The 16478-nt window shown below is 34.6% G+C and overlaps 2 protein-coding genes across 6 annotated transcripts; both read left to right on the top strand.

Annotated features, from left to right (window-relative positions):
- Positions 1 to 382: 382 nt before the first annotated feature.
- Positions 383 to 8049, top strand: LOC126715972 (YTH domain-containing protein ECT1). Of its 2 annotated transcripts, none has more exons than XM_050416852.1 (10): positions 383 to 566; positions 1164 to 1226; positions 1668 to 1729; positions 2675 to 2753; positions 3987 to 4051; positions 4158 to 4520; positions 4884 to 5399; positions 5874 to 6086; positions 6779 to 6949; positions 7597 to 8049. In XM_050416852.1, exons 2-10 carry the CDS (start codon positions 1199 to 1201, stop codon positions 7771 to 7773), a joined length of 1674 nt encoding a protein of 557 aa, XP_050272809.1. In that variant the 5' UTR covers positions 383 to 566; positions 1164 to 1198; the 3' UTR covers positions 7774 to 8049. The 2 variants fall into 2 exon arrangements, with proteins under 2 accessions (XP_050272809.1, XP_050272808.1); XM_050416851.1 differs by having other exon boundaries at positions 2675 to 2831.
- Positions 8050 to 10038: 1989 nt separating this feature from the next.
- LOC126715977 (uncharacterized) lies at positions 10039 to 16088 on the top strand. 4 transcript variants are annotated; one of them, XM_050416866.1, is made up of 11 exons: positions 10039 to 11072; positions 11797 to 11853; positions 12464 to 12541; positions 12988 to 13041; positions 13875 to 13957; positions 14348 to 14444; positions 14533 to 14595; positions 14724 to 15002; positions 15196 to 15233; positions 15495 to 15555; positions 15669 to 16088. In XM_050416866.1, exons 1-10 carry the CDS (start codon positions 10824 to 10826, stop codon positions 15517 to 15519), a joined length of 1023 nt encoding a protein of 340 aa, XP_050272823.1. In that variant the 5' UTR covers positions 10039 to 10823; the 3' UTR covers positions 15520 to 15555; positions 15669 to 16088. The 4 variants fall into 4 exon arrangements, with proteins under 4 accessions (XP_050272823.1, XP_050272821.1, XP_050272822.1 ...); XM_050416864.1 differs by lacking the exon at positions 15196 to 15233 and having other exon boundaries at positions 10044 to 11072; positions 13878 to 13957; XM_050416863.1 differs by lacking the exon at positions 15196 to 15233 and having other exon boundaries at positions 10048 to 11072.
- Positions 16089 to 16478: the final 390 nt, after the last annotated feature.

The following is a 16478-nucleotide window of genomic DNA, read 5'->3' as shown; positions in this document are numbered from 1 at the left end:
AAACAAAACTCTATTATTTAAGTTAAAGAGATTTAAAATTGTACAGTAACTAAAATTCTATTGCAAAAAATTTTTGAAGATACTTAAAATAAAATTTAAGATTTATATTTAATTATTTTAATAACATATCATAATTTTGTATTTACTTATTGTGTTGGAGTCAAGTGACTATAATTAATTTTAAAAAAATTTCAAAGTACTCACAATTTCATCCCAACAACATCACATATATAGGCTGATAGGCCCTGCGCTTATTTTGGCCCATTCTCATCGAACGGCCCACATTCTTTGTACTCCAAAGTTGGAAAAAATCCTAACCGTCCATTCCACCGTTTAAGGGTTTCTCTCTTTCCTAACCCAATTCTTCTTCTTCTTCGTCTTCGTCTTCGTCTTCACACTCTCTCTCTCTCTTTCTCTCTTTCTCTCTTTATATATTTATTTATATATATAAAATATTTGTTATTTGGAAAACCGCTTTTCGCAACCGAAGCGGTTTTCCGATTCTTTCAGATCGGTCCCTGCCGATTCGATACGCGTTTTTTTTTTCTCCCAATTCTGTTTCTTAGGTTCGTTTCGGTTACTCTCTCTCTCTCTCTCTATATCTGTTTGTGTGTGTGAAGTCTACTGTGTGAAACACGTTTTTTTTTTTTTTTTTTTTTTTTTTTTTAATTTTTATAATAAATTTATATCAGAAGCTTAGGATTCGTGAATTGAAACGTTTCTCTCTCTCTATGCAAATTCGCTTTTTTTGTTTAAATTCTTTTGCTTTATGTATAGGTTTCGGGAAAAATATGAGAATAGAGCTTAGAAAATACCTAAATTCTATATATATATATATTTTTTTAATTTATGAAATATCTAAATTGATTATTATTATTTTTAATTTATTTTATTAAATTTTCCTGGTGAGAAAATTTTTAAAGGTTATGTTTTTTTAAGAATGAAAAAAAATATGAAACGCACGAGTCGCTGTCGATGTTGGATTTTTCTATTTAAGAAATTAATGTTTTTTTGTTTTTGTTTTGTTTAAGGTTTCCTTAGGGTTTAAGTAAAATTTTTTTTAAAAATAGTAGTATTTCCTTTATTAGAAAATACAGCTTGACTTTATATAAAAACTTAGACTAACCCTTTTCGTCTTTTTCTTATTCATTGCTGGACTGTAGGTGAGTTGTGATTTATTTTTTCGAAGATTGAAACAATGGCTGGAGAGAAGATATTGGAGAAACGTATCCTATATTGTTTTGTGCTTTTGAAGTAGTATTTGTATGTGGGTTTGTGTTGTTTTATTGGAATATGTGGTGCAAATAGTTTTAAAGTTCTTGTTTTTGTGAATTAAATCGATAAATACGATCTGGGTTTTGTCTGTTTTGCAATAGAATTTGCTTTATTATAACAATTATAGCTAGTTAGTGCTTAAAGATTGAATTTTTTTATGTGTAGATTGAAAATTTCATCAAGTTTGTGAGTTCAGGGGTTACTTAGTGGGAATAGTGATTATTTTTTTAAAGTGTCAAAGTAATTACTGTGTTGGATTTGATTGTCTGAATGGCTTATGTGGGTTTGATTCTTTGGATTGATAACATACTAGGGTCAATTTTAGTTTTATGTTTTATGGATAAGATTTATTTGGGCTGTTACTGGATGTTTTACTTTACCGTGAATTCCAGCTGAGCTTTTGGCTGCAGGAATGAAGCCAGAATCTGTTGCTGAATTGAGTGAGCAAGATGCGGTATGTCAGAGTTAACAATTCTTTATTTCCCCCTTTGTTGTCTATGTTTGCTTCTAGTTCAAGTTGGTGTTTTGGGGCGTGGATTTGAATGCCATTGGGGTTCAAAGCCTTAAATCATTGAGTTGGCAGCATGCTATATTGTTAGTCCAAGATGTTTCTTTGTACAATGAGATATGGAGTTTTCGGGTTGTAGTATTTTTGTATTTAATCTATATCTATATTATCATTTAAGGGGCTTCCCCTGTTTGGATTCCTCATTTTTTTAGTTCAAAAATGCCCCTACACCCCTATATTTAACTAGAGACAAACTAAATGACAATCCGGTAAAAATGCAACTCTAACTCCCACTAAAACATTGCCTAAAAAATAGGGTCATTCTCCTGTAGATTTTCAAATTTCTTTATGCACTTATAAATTAAATTCTCAAAATAAAAATTATATATATAAAATAAAAACACAGATTTTTTTTTTTGGGGGCTACAAAATAGGACCACTAAAAAAAAGTCTCATCGCACACGCGAAGTGCGTGTGAAGAGGCTAGTATTACAATTATTTTTCTGCTCTTCTCTCTCGAGCAGGAGGAATGATATTGCTGTGTATCACTGAAGCCAAAATTAGTGTTTGTTCATTGTATCAGTCATATTCTTGAGCTTATGCATCAATCTGTGTGTAATTTGGATATTTTATAACGCAATGAGATCATGCATTCATGCTTTTTTTTTTTTTGTTTAGTAGTAGTACACTGCTTTAGACTTTCCTAGTCTGTGCATACGAGATGTTTTAATGCAGTAACCTATTTCTGGTTTTCTATTTGGCTGGGGTTAGGGTTTTGATTTTTATTCAAGGGGGTGGTGAGGGGGGGGGGGGGTCTTGGTTCATTTAACATCACCTTTCTTTCTATCACTCTTGAAATTCAATTGGACATTGTTTTAATGTTTCTTGCAGGCATCTGGGAAAGATGGGATTCCATCAGATTCTACCTCCTACGTCTCCTCTACTATGGATGCTACCTCTAGCACCAAAGGTGAGACTGATCACAAATCAGTTGGAGAGCATGGTGAATACCATCCACCTACTAGCTGTTACAATTATTATTTCCCAGGTTAGATGTTAAAATGGTTCTTTGTCCACAAACACTATTAATAGAACTAAAGTTGATTCAGCAGAAAATCATGACAATTGTTGAAAATTAAAAATCATTAGTAAATGGGAATCTGTAACTGAGGATCCTACCCACTGCCATTTCTCGGCTTAATTAAAGAGTAGATCTTTTGATTGGTGACAGTAACGTTCTTTTTGTTGACCCTATTTTAGCATAGCTTATAGGATTTATTGTTGGACATGCATTGTTCTGAGAAGGGCTAATTTTAGTTGTGGTAATATAGCGATCCAGTGGAAAGGAATGCCTAAAAAGATTTCCTAAAAGGAGACCCTGATGTCTTCTAGTATGAATGGTTAAAGCCAATTTTATGTAGTTAAGGCTTTGATGCCTTAAATTATCATCTTGTCATGATTTGATGAAGTCAAGTTTCTGATGTCCTCTAACTTACCTAAAAAAAAAGTTCTCTGATGTCCTCTAAAGTTGAAAAATTGTAATGTTGTGTATTTTTCTATTCATGGGCAATTTGAAGGCGTGTTTAGCAAAGAAAACATTAGTGTCAAGTTTGTGGTATGGACTGGTTAATCTGGTAGGAAAGTTATTCTAATGTTTGAACCCAACTTGGATTGCCAACAAGGATACTTTATTATTGAAGTTAAGGTCGGAGAGATAGGCTAGGCCCCAAAATGAAAATCTTGGCTGATGGGAATTGACCTTTGAATAGGTGTTGCTGTATTGGTGAAGTTGATAGTGTTGCAGTTGTGTTTATGGTGATGTGGTTAGTATGATTTGCTATGTGGCTTTGGTTGCCCTATGCTGAAGGGATGACCTGGTTATGCTGATTAGTTTTATGAGTGTTTTTCTTGATCAATTTGACACTTGTGTGGTAATACCATATCTAGCTAGATACTTGACCCGAAAACATCCGAACCCCTTAAACATACATGTGTAGAAAGATCATTTTCTCTCTTTGTTCCTCATTCTTTACTAAGGAAGTTTTATATAAAAGCATGGAACTTTGCTTGATAGTTCCATTTTTTATTGTTCAGTTTGCAGTTGCATGTAGAACCTTTGCTAAAAGAAAATGGCATTTTAGAATTAATCAGCTGTTCTATCCATTCTTATCGTGGAAATTTTGTTTACTTTGTCATTTTGTAGGATTTAATGGATCCTATAATCAGCTAGGTGATCATTATAATCTTCAAGCAGATGGTTCTCATACGGTATGTGCTGTTCCATGTTTTGTGGAAATTACTGATGAAATTGACCTGCAAATTTGGCATTACTAATTGAAATTGGTGATTGTTCCGTCATTGGATGTTGCTCCAGGGTATGCAATCCGACAATGCTTCAATGGTCTATTATCTGCCTGGCTACCCATATCCTTCGGGGACTCTTGTGGGTGCTGATGGGCAGTGCGCTGGTCAACAGCAATATTTGGCTTCCTCAGGATATCTTCAGCAACCTGTTCCCTATGGATCTGAAGCAATGCCTTGTTATTCATGGGATTCACCATATGTTGGGGATGCTCCAAATGGAAGCTCTGCTGGTTTTGCTAATGGAAAATCTTCCCCGGGTTCAACCACTTTTGCAAAGTCTAATAGCTCCTACTCAATGAGAACAAATGGCAATGTTGCTAGCAAATTTTCAAAGTCTATTCCTCATACACAACCTGTCAGAACATTTAACAAGGTACTTAATGTTTGAAGCAACCCTCATTTGAAGAGCTTAGTAATTTTGATATCATGATATTGTTTGAGCAAAGTGTTCCGTAAGAAGAGATAAGACTTAAGATTATAGTAATTGCATTACTGCACTATGTCTATCTAACATTTGAGGTTATGTTTCTTTAAATTTGAATCTGCCTTTTTCAGTTGCAGTCAATAATTTTATTATACTACTATTTGCCATGCCTGTTGTTAGTCATTATAGAATCTTTTAAATGTGTAGGGAGGAAATACTTTGTTTGAATTGATCTGTTAAGGTGTTAACTTTAATCATGGTCTCTCTTACCTGGTATAATTGTTTTGATTATGTGACTTTATAATGTTACAGGTGCCTCATTTAAGTTCTGACTTCTCAAAAGGCCTTTTGAAAGGTTACAACCCAATGGGGAAGTTGTCGCCGTTTACTTACCAAAAACAAGGTCTGTTCCCTCAGAATGGTCAAGTGAATTACCGACCAAATGGGAGAGCATGGAATTTAAATGATAGAAGTAAGTTGAGAGATAAATACAACAAGAATGGAGAATTCGAAAACTCAACTGAATTAACTCGTGGACCTAGGGCATACAACAAGAGTGCTTCTTCAGACTCATCTGGCGAAATTGTGGATTTGGGGCTTGCAGTTCGTAGTGACGTATACAACCTTCAAGATTTCCCAACTGAGTATGAAAATGCAAAATTCTACATCATCAAGTCCTACAGTGAAGATGATATTCACAAGAGTATTAAATATAATGTTTGGTCCAGTACTCCAAATGGAAATAAGAAGTTAGATGCAGCATTCCGTGATGTTGAAGCAAAAGCAACTGAGAAAAATTCCAAGTGTCCAATGTTCCTCTTCTTCTCGGTGAGTCGATATTATATTTTTTTTTTTTGTAAGAATTCTTGGTGATTTTTTTTTGTTAGGTAAATAACATGTTTTGTCATTCTCATAGGTTAAAATACATCTTATAGATGAGCTTATTAAATTCCCCACCCCCTCTCCCCCTCCAAAATTTTCTAATGTTGTAAATAGAGTGCATAAATAAGCTAGCTTTATGCTTTTGCAGTTTTGCTTGATTTTAATTTCTTTGGAGAATTATTTGCTAAACAGCTGGCTAGATTAATGTGGCAGCATGGTCAATTATCAATTTTATGGCCATGGTTAGGGAAGATCAGTTTGTGATCATTTATCTATGTACTTGTGTTACTGTTAGCAGACATCAACTGTGGGAGTGGGCATCTGTGTAGTCTATTAATTATTATGCTGTACAGCATTGTCTAAAGTTATATAACCAAATATGTGGTGTATCCTTCTATAACTATCACTCCCATTTTCCAGGTTAATGGAAGTGGACAGTTTGTGGGCGTTGCTGAGATGAGTGGACAGGTGGACTTTAATAAAGACATGGAATTTTGGCAACTTGACAAGTGGAATGGGTTCTTTCCAGTAAAATGGCATATAGTAAAAGATGTTCCTAACACACAGCTGCGGCACATTATCCTAGAAAACAATGAGAATAGGCCTGTAACTTTTACCCGGGACACTCAAGAGGTATCACTTCCTTTCTTTGTTGACAGCACTCCATTTGTACTTGCTAGTTTAGCAGTGAACCTGATCTAATGATCTATGATACATATAATTGTTGTCTTTTAGTATTTTATTTTGAAAAGTGGTGTTAAGTTGGTGTTGCGTGTGTTTAAAAAATAGAAATAAAAAACTGCTTCATCCCCCTAGAATGGAATTATTTGGCAATCTTTGAGTGTCACTTAACAGCAAAGAAAGTACTATGAACGTCCATTTTCCTCGCTCCATTTGCAAACTCAGACATTGATGTGAATCATTACTATTTAAATTTTGAAATAAACTGTATGTTGGTATTTTATGTGTTTTTTTTTTTTTAATCATTATTAAGATTATGCATAATGCTGAGCTCAACTTAATTTAAATTAAGGCTGGTTAGATTTTTGCTTTTTCTTAAATCAAGGCTTAGTTGAGAGTTAAGTTGTTTTTATTAAAAAAAGAAAGATTATGTGGTTTTACCTAAAATGTAGAATTTACCCAAGTGTCGGGTGGAGGTTCTGTTATCAAATGTCATTTCATAGTATCTTTATTATTTCAATCTTGAATTTTGGTTTCTATTTTGGTTTTTTTCCTAGTGACAATTAGGATCAAGAGAATTGTCCATATTTTCTGTTTGTTGGAATCATTAATGAGACATTTATTTTTATTATTATACTTTGCAGGTTGGGCTCAAGCAAGGTTTGGAAATGCTGAGTATTTTTAAAAGTTACACAGCAAAATCATCATTGTTAGATGATTTTAAATTTTATGAAAATAGAGAGAAATCTCTTCTTTCCAAAAGCAACAAGCCTACAACTCCACAAATGGAAATGTACAGTAACGTTGATATTCCTGTAAGTTTCAATTCCTTCTTCCCTATTAATTTTAAAATTTCTATTCCTATGGAACGGAACTACCTTTTCAATTGATAGTTTCTATTGATTTTTTTATAAGTAATTCATTTTTTTTTTCTGTAAAATACACCCAATATAGTTTCTTGAACTGGGACCTTGAGAATATAAATGGTGTTTGCTTTACTTGCCTTCAAAGCCATCATGTTGAAATCAACTAGCTGTAACCAGGCTTGATTTTCGCTGTATTTGGATACTTCTGTTTATTGCACATAATTAGGTGGTATTGGCTTATGTGGAGATTAGGATATTGCGCACTTAGTAATTTATTGCATGTTATTAATTATTGGCTACTGAAATAGAGGTAGTGACTTTCTGCTTAACTCTTTCATGTCATTTCTTGGTGGATAGCAATATTGTTTAGAATCCATTGTGAAGGCAAATTTTCACTGCAAGTTTATGTAGAATCATGTTATAGTTTGCAGATCCTCTTATTCATGTTACTATTACTAGCATTAATGATGGTTACCTTTGATGGTTCTTTTTCTTCTCTTTTCCTTTTCAATTCCTTCTTCTATTATCTAGTGTTTTGGCTCCCTTTGAAATTCTATTGCACCAATCTCACCCCTTTTATTTTTTGTTTTCGGCAGGATAACACAACAGGAGAAAGGAAAATTGAGGTGGAATTAGGGGCTGCCAAGAGAACTACAACTACCGATTCCAATACTCTTATCCATCTCACTAAAAATCTTTCCCTCAATGGTTCCCCTCTGAAGAGTAGTTCTGTAAAGAATCCTATAGGAAATTCCGCAACATCAGCTTTTTAGAGTTTTCAGGTTATTAGGTTAGACAACCCCCCCCCCCCCCCCCCCTTCCTTCTCTCCATCTCTTTCGATGTCTTTATCCCTCCCTTCTACATTTCAATTTTTATTCTATTCCTAAGTTGGTTTGTGTGTTTATTTTCTTAGTTTCTTGTTCAGGTTATTGAGTCCTGGTTTGATGTCTCTCTTTCTGGTTTAGTTGGAGTTTGGTTTTCGATACTGATTTTACAGTTTTGTGCTTGATTCCAGTTTATGAGAGTTTAGCATTTCTATTTTTCAGTAGGCTCAAAGACTATGTGATGAGGTTCCAATTATTACTTTACTTAATAGGCTGGAAGAGAGAGATATTCAGAAAACCCGATTTCTAGAAACGAAACGCCATTAGCGAGCTGCTAATGCGTCAAACATTTGCTAATTTAATATGGGTGATGGATCTTATGCCAAATTTTAATTAAACGTTACCGTTTGCCCCCAGAGGATGGAATGTGGAGTTATGAACTCATGGACCATGGCATTTGCTCTATAGATATCTAATTGTATCAATTTGAAATTTCAGGGTCAACCTCATTAAAGGAGAAGACTGACCAATTTTTTTAACTAGAAATCTAAACGTATCTATTGAAGACTTGAAGTGGCTCAAGTGTTAAACAAAAATGGGAATAAAAAAGAAAAAGAAAAAAAGGAGACTAAAACCCAGATCCAAGTAATTCACAAAATCATTAAATTGTTTTATGTTATTAACTGGAGAAATCAACAAATCCATAATCTTACTTCGTAGTAGACTTGAAATGGTATGAATTCCCTTGAGATGATGGTAAATTACCGCTAGAAAGGTTTGACTTAAAATTGACACATGAGCTTCTCTTAAGATATGTAACAAATGTTGGACACTTTGACAAAGCCAACAAATTTGGTTTTCAAAATATACATATATACTACATACTCTACTTAATTTGAAAAAAAAAATACACCTATTTGGTATTGATGTATTTTTATTCGAAAATGTGTGCTTCAAATAATGCTCTATTAGAATATAATAGGGTGAGAGGTGACTAAGATTCATTCTAATCAATTTGTTTCTAGTCTGATGACACCCACCCCTCCATAAGAGTGATCAACTGGCAGCAGCCCACATAATTTGATTCATTTGTCCGACTTGAAGGGTTGTGAATGGTTATGAACGAGCAAGCGATCAGTTAGATGCGGGTTCCTTGTTTATTGTAATCATTTGCTACATTTATGAAAATAATGGATTCAAAGGTGATCGATTGAAATCAACTAAGAACTAAAATAAAATTGCGTTAGAACGAAGAATCAAAACTGGAGAAAGAGTTTCTGTCCAGATTTGAGAAGTCAAAACTAAGATAAAGTTACATTAAAAAAAAAAAAACTGAAAACAATTTTGATTATTCTCTTACATAACAAGTCTATTCATTAAAAAAAGTCTATTTATAATCACTAACTACTAGGAAATAAACTAACTAATAGTAACAGCTAAGCTGACTCAAAACCATAATTCAAAGCTGAAATTAAAGACAATACATGATAGATTTGAATAGTCAAAATAGACGGTTGACTGTTTGACCAAGAAATCAGAAGGGGTGGTTGGCTGGTTTGGCTTAAGAATAGTGTGATTGGTTGCCAATCATAGAATAGAGAGAGGGTTGGTTGGCATAAGGGTAGAGGGTGGCTACATCTTGTGATTTATATGAAGAAGCTGTGGAAAATAATAGGTTCAAGATCAATTCAACGAGCCTGACTGCCCACCTGAAGGTGGGTAATGGACAGCTTCATTCACTTTGTTAGTTGGCAGCATGTGGGAGAATTAGTCACTTGGAGGGATTTGGTTAAGTATTGGTTTAAACCCCAACTTGAGCATTGACCAACCCATAATCATATGATCCTTGTCCCTGTGTCTCTCGTGTGGCGAGTCAATCTCACCTCCCTACTTTAGTCCCAAGAAAAGTGTTTTCATGACCCATCACCATCCACGCAGAAGTGGGTGACAAGTAGTTTCATCCAATCTATCGATCAAAAATGAGTGGAAGAATTTGCACGTCGAAAGGATCATGTCAAAACTCAAAACCCCCCATTAGGAGCATGATTGACGATTGACCATGATCATGCCTGCCCCTCTTTATTCTTTTTTGTTGGACCCCTCCTCCTCTCTAACCCACCCAAAACAAGTAATAGAGAAAGTTTATAGACACAAAATATTTACAACTATTGATGTTACAAATTGTTAGTAGAAGGTAAAAAAAAAAAGGTGATGTCAATGGTGTCCACATACCAACCGAACTCGTTGGAATCGTTCGATCCACTACCATCTAACCCAAACTTGACCTATCCGATGAGCATGGTAGTCGATGGCAGTTTAGAAGATGAAGATTCGATAAGGTTGGTTCAAGTGATGTGTGAAAGAGATTCAAACCTGACGAACTCGACTTGCCTAAAACTCCTATTTTCCACCCTTTTTTTTACTAGTTCTCCATCCATATGAGGGTCTTTTTGTCATTCTCCACAATATTCCAGTCAGATTTCACCTCTATTTCAGTAAGTTTTAGATTTTTCTCTCCATCGATATAAAGAGATCTTAGCCAGATCCAATGAAAGTTTGGCCGATTTGGTGAAATTTACTCCACTGCCACAAACCTGAATTCGACTAATACTCGCCTTTCACTTGATGAGGTCCGATTCAACATTCCTTCGTGGTCAATAGTAGGTTCCATTCTTTCCCACCTGAATTGGCTAGGTCGACTCTATGTTTGGTACCAATCCGACTTGCGGACACTATACAAATAAGAACTAGTAAAAGTTTGTTAACTCAATTATTGTTAAAAATATCGTGAAACGTTTCAAATTTGTAGCATTGCTCAAAGCCTCAAAGTAATATACTAATATTCATTCCAATTGAGGTTGGGAACAACACAACCGTGCACCCAAACACCAGCTAAAACCCTTAAACCCTATGCCCTCAACATTTCAGAACCAGAAGAACCCCTACTACGGTACTGTTTGGAAGCTGGGAAAGCAAGAGAGAAAAAGAATAGTGACCCATGACGGAAAGTCCAAAGCACTTGCTAGACACCACCTCCGAAGCCCCTCAACGACCCTCCAAAATAGCAAAAACCACCACCGACTCCGAAGACGAAGAGGAACATCAACAAGAACAAGAACAATCGGAAAAGCCCACGAATCCAAATCCTAGAATGCAACGGTACCTGGTCGCAATAGAGTACATTGGGACTCGTTTCTCTGGGTCCCAGCAACAGCTCAATTGCCGTACAGTCGTTGGGGCTCTTCAGGTACTTATTTATTTTAAAATTTTGTATTTTTATTTTTTGTATTTGTTTTTTTTTAGTTCTTTGGAGCCAAAGAAATTTCGAGTCTATGATTAAGGAACAGTGTGTTAGTTCCTGATTGCTAAAATTGCACTAATAAGTCTCTGTTTGATTGTTGACAAAATGGAGTTAAAATGAGTTTTTTTTCTTCCCGGAATTAATGAAGGTATCACATTGAAGAAAGTGGATTAAATGAGTTTTTAGATTAGTTCAATTGGGCTCGGTCACTTCTTTTATTATGTTTGGATGTTGAGAAATCAGAAGAAAACAAAGGAAAATGGAAACTTTTTGAGTTTCATAACTTAAGTTTTGGTGTCCAGAGTTATAAAATGTCCTATCTTTTGTTTATGAGAAGTGCTATGTTGTGGCGGTGAGTTGCTACTGGTTCTAATTTGAACCTACCAATGAAATTACTTTTTTGCTCACCAGGGACAACCAAAAGCAATTTGCCACTTAAGACTTGGTGTGAAAGTGTTTTGGTCATAGCATTCTCTTTGTTTATTGCTTATTATCTATTATTTCTATTTTTTATCGTCCTGGTAGCAAGAAAAATTTGAGTAATTTGTTGTTATTAATTGGTACAGTTCTTGCGTTTTCAGTTTTTCATGGATATACTTGGGATGAGAATGCTAATTTTAGTTTCATATTGGTTGTTTGGCTAATCTGGGGTGTTTTATGGCTTGTGTAGGAAGCTTTTCATAAATTTATTGGCCAGCCAGTTTCAATTTTTTGTTCAAGTCGAACGGTAAGTATACATTTTTCTTTCCAATTCTTTCTTTCATTCTTAAGGTTGCAACTGAACACAGGCAAACGAGTCATTTTCTGTAAAAATGTATCTGACTGTTACACAGTATAAAGAAAAATATATCAATATAAATGTTCTATGCAACGTAGAATTGCTTTGCTCCTTTGTCTATAATTTTATCTGCAACCATTTTTTGTGGGGTTCTACTAAGACTTTGGATCTGTTGATAGAAGTCAGTATGTGGATAAAAAATCTTTTTACATCTAACCTCGTAATAATAAATAGTTGGAGCTGGTAAGATAATTTGCTTCATAGTAGTCAAATAATTTATTTTTTATTTTTTTAAAAATTCTAAAGACTCACTTAATTATGTTTGTCACTACTTTGTCTATTGATTGATGTTATCGTCTGCTTGCTTGAAGTAATGCATTTGCATGCAGCAGAAATATGCTCTTCATCTTTGTAATACTCCTTCCAGACTACAATATATGCTATGCCTTCCCTTTTGGGTTGTTTCAAAATAAATGAGTATGTCTTAGTTATCTTTTAGCTTGTGCTATTTTTATCTAGGACATGATGTGCAGGGATATTCTCCTTCTCATTACTGCAGGATGCAGGAGTGCATGCCTTATCAAATGTTTGTCATGTAGATGTTGAACGCATAAGCAAAAGAAAGCCAGGTGAAGTGGTATGCCAACTATTAGTTATTATATAAGTCTCTTTCTAGAGAACATGTGATATGCTCATGGTGCCAATATAACTTGAAGTGAACTCCTATTTGTGTTTTTTGTATAGCAATGAATAGGAAAAAATATACTCATAAGTCTATGTAGGACTATTTTAGAGTTGCGTGTGTGCGCATGCATGTGTTTCAAAGCGCTTTAAAGTTTCTAGTATTTACTGTAATCTAGTTTTTGTTTTTGTTACTTGGTTGATAAAAATGAATGTGTTTCTTGGCATTGATTTTAAAATTTTTGAAGTCAATAACATCATAAGTTAATGATGCTTTATTTACATGACATATTAACACCTTCTTTTAAGCTCTCTGTAACACACGCAAATTTTGATTTTTTGCGTGACTTTTGCTGTTCAATTGAATTTCTGAACTGCTGTTTCATTCCTTTTCAAATGCAGTTACCACCTCATGAACCTACAGTGGTCAAAAAAGCTGTGAACCATTTCTTACAGGTGTGGTTTCTTATATTTAGCAATTTTTCAAGAATTGTGGCTGCATGCATCTTCTGTATTCTCTTTGCCACAGGCCCTGGTTGACCTGCTTCGCTCTTCACATTATAAGCAAACAAAGTCACAAGGAGATTTCCTGTTTGCATCACCATCATTTCCCTATTTTAATTTGTGTGTTATATCTGGATTTTCACAGGAAGATATACTTCTACAGCTATGAATTGATTATCCCTGGAATTGTCTAAACATCGATAAATCTCATGAAGTTTTTGTATGCTCTTAATTTTAGGATTTTTCTTTATAAAAAGTTGGCCAAATTATACTAATCTCTTAATATTTTACAGTACCAAGAATCACATTACACATAATGTTTTCTATACCATAAAATTTTCAGCAGTGAGGCGGTGATGCTTGTTGTGGCTGTTACAATATATTTTGTTCAAATTTTATTGAATGTCATTCTAACTTCACTCTCATTATGCTCTGTATTTTTTAGTGTGGTCCAAACCATTGTTTAAATCCTAGCAGTTAGGATGTGGATGATTTTGTTTCAAAACATCATATTCATTGAACTGCCTTAATCTGTGATGGAGGTCTCAACTTGCTATATATCTTCTTAGGTTGTGGAACACAAGAGAAACCATTTAATCTGTTTTGATATAACTTTCTGCATCTGGGTGTATGTATATGAATCTGTGGATCCAAAACACACCAAAATGTATACTTTAAGTTTAATTTATGAATTGGGGTCATTCTGCCCATCTCTTGCATCATTGTTTATAGGATCCTGACACATTGTTCATTTTTAAAATTTATTTTTATTTTTTTTATGGCAGAAGAATGAAGGTGATGTAACGGTGATTGATGTTCGATGTGTTCCAGCTGATTTTCATGCCAGGTTCAAGGCTAAAGAGCGCACGTAGGTACTCATTAATCTAAATTTTGTTGATACAAACTGCAGCTAATAAAAGTGGACATTCACAATTTTATGTTACTTCCAACTAAGCTTTAGCTTATACAGTAGTCTATTGGATGGATGTATACCCTGTGTTGCAACTGCCTGCCATTTTGAACATTACAATGGTATCAACCAGAGAGGGATTGCTTAGGTTGGAATTTTTTGGCTGTATATGTTCCGGTTTTTTGATTGTGATTAGTATTTTTTATATACTAAAATTCAACTCTGGAGTACTGTCAGAAGTGCACCTGTGGTTTCACTTTGTTTAAATAAATGTTTTTATATTTTGGTGTTTGATAATTTTTAGAACCTGAACTAACTATTTGGAATATTGCTAAACATCTTGTTTAGGTACTTTTACCGTTTGCTTTGTGGGCCAGAATCTTTGTCAACCTTTGAGAGAGACCGAGCATGGCATGTTCCTGAGTTAGATCTTCTTGCTATGCAGGTTGTTAACAAATTTCAATAGATTATGTTTGCCAAGTTATACCCTATTGTTTGTTTGTTTGTTTTTTTTTAAATCATTAATCTTGCAGGAAGCATGCAAAGTTCTTGTTGGGCATCATGATTTTAGTTCCTTTAGAGCTGCTGGTTGTCAGGTTGTTCCTAATCTACAAGGATAATAGTTGGCAAATACTGTTTTTTTTTTTTTTTTTTTTGAATATTCTTTCAATATAAATTTCTCCTGCCTATCTTAACAGCTGTGAAATGGCACTTCAATTTTCAGGCTAAATCACCAATGAGAACTTTAGATGAACTAGATGTTTCCGAGGTAGTTTCAAATCCATATTTCCCGTCAATAATTGAAAGGAGACAAAATGATCGAACCCAGGAAGATCTTCATGCAAGCTCCAACACGTCTGAGACTGACCTGCCTCTTAGTTCTATTTCAATTGATGAAAAGGCAAGAGGCTTCAATGGTGGAACTGATCTTGGATTTGGCATAAGAAGAAGGCATCGTTGCTTTGTAGTAACAGCACGTTCATGCTCTTTTCTTTACCACCAGGTTATCTACCTTTTCCACATGTTGTATATTTGGTGTGCTGTTTATACGCTCAGGATTTCTTAATTCATTGCTTTTAGTTAATTGTTCATGTGTTGTTATTCATATGGACTTAAAATAGTCTCGAAATTTCAGTATTCCAGCACTTAAGTTTGTACTTATGTCCTCTAAAATGTATTACCCTTTTGTCAATTAGTTCATGCATTGCAAGATATCCTCTGAAATCATGATCAGGTTTGTTGGCATCCAAATTTTAATTGTTTGAGATAATATCTATAAAGCTTTATAAAAGCCAAAAGCCTTTTATAGCTCAGGGCATTCAAACCCTGGTTCCCCTCATAAAGGAGACAAGGTAATATCACTAAGCTATAAAAGGCTTCCGGCATTTAGAATGATTTCAAACAAGTTGTCTTACTGACTATAGTCTTCAAAATTTCTAGTGGAAGTTTAGGTTATTCATGACCGGTCCATCTGAAACTGTGTAATTTTTCCCAGGTTAGACTGCTTGTTGGTGTTCTAAAAGCTGTTGGAACTAGAGAGTTGACAATTGCAGATGGTGATCTACTTTTCTATAGCTCTCTTTATTTTGTTTATTTTAATACAGATTGAAAACTGTTTGCTTTCTTCATTTGGACTGAATTCTGTCTTTCTTGTACCGAATAATTTCAGTTGAGAGAATCCTAAATGCAAAGACTGTGACTGCTGCAAGTCCCATGGCCCCTGCATGCGGTCTCTACCTTGGTCATGTGAAATATGATCTGCCCTGATAGTATAATGGATTTTTGGTTTCATCAAAACATGCCACGAACTTCTGTGTCACCAGAACATACAGTACAGCAAATTTTCCATCTGCAACGTTGCCAATATCCATGCGGTTGTTGACATAGGATGAAGACAGCTTACAGATGTATAATCATATATTTGCACTTATGCTATGACAGATTGGTGGTCACTGAGGCATGAGAAGAGCAACTTTACAGCAATGTAATTGTCTGGAATTTTTAACTGCCTGGATGTGCCCTTTTTTTATAGAGGGTTGGATCTTGAAAATGAATGACATTGATTGAAAACTAATCTTCTTTGGTCTTAGACCTCTGCATTGTATTATTTATTTATTTTTGTTAGACTAAAAAAATTTAAAAAGAATACACTTAAAAGTAAGTTTATAAAATGATTATATAATAAAAATCTATATTGCAAGCTAGTTTACTTTATACGGGCCGAATGGCTTATAATGAAAAGTGAACATGACACTGTTAGAAGAATTAGCACGCACAAAGAGCTTCTGCTTACAAACTGTTTGCATGGGGAGATCATTCATCTAAATAGGGGTATTGGCTGACATACGTTTTGCCTTGATCTGAGGTACAACTGTACAAGCTGTTTGCATGACTCCTGTTTCACTACAATACTATTCTAAAAGCGACATTAGTTAGCCTGGTTGTCAAGTACAGACTAGGGAAAAGCGCAGGATCCAAG

This window comes from Quercus robur, chromosome 2 (genome assembly GCF_932294415.1).
Source record: "Quercus robur chromosome 2, dhQueRobu3.1, whole genome shotgun sequence".
In the NCBI taxonomy this organism is placed as follows: domain Eukaryota; kingdom Viridiplantae; phylum Streptophyta; class Magnoliopsida; order Fagales; family Fagaceae; genus Quercus; species Quercus robur.
The sequence above is the reverse complement of the archived record's forward strand: the minus strand, read 5'-3'. Positions and strand labels throughout refer to the sequence as shown.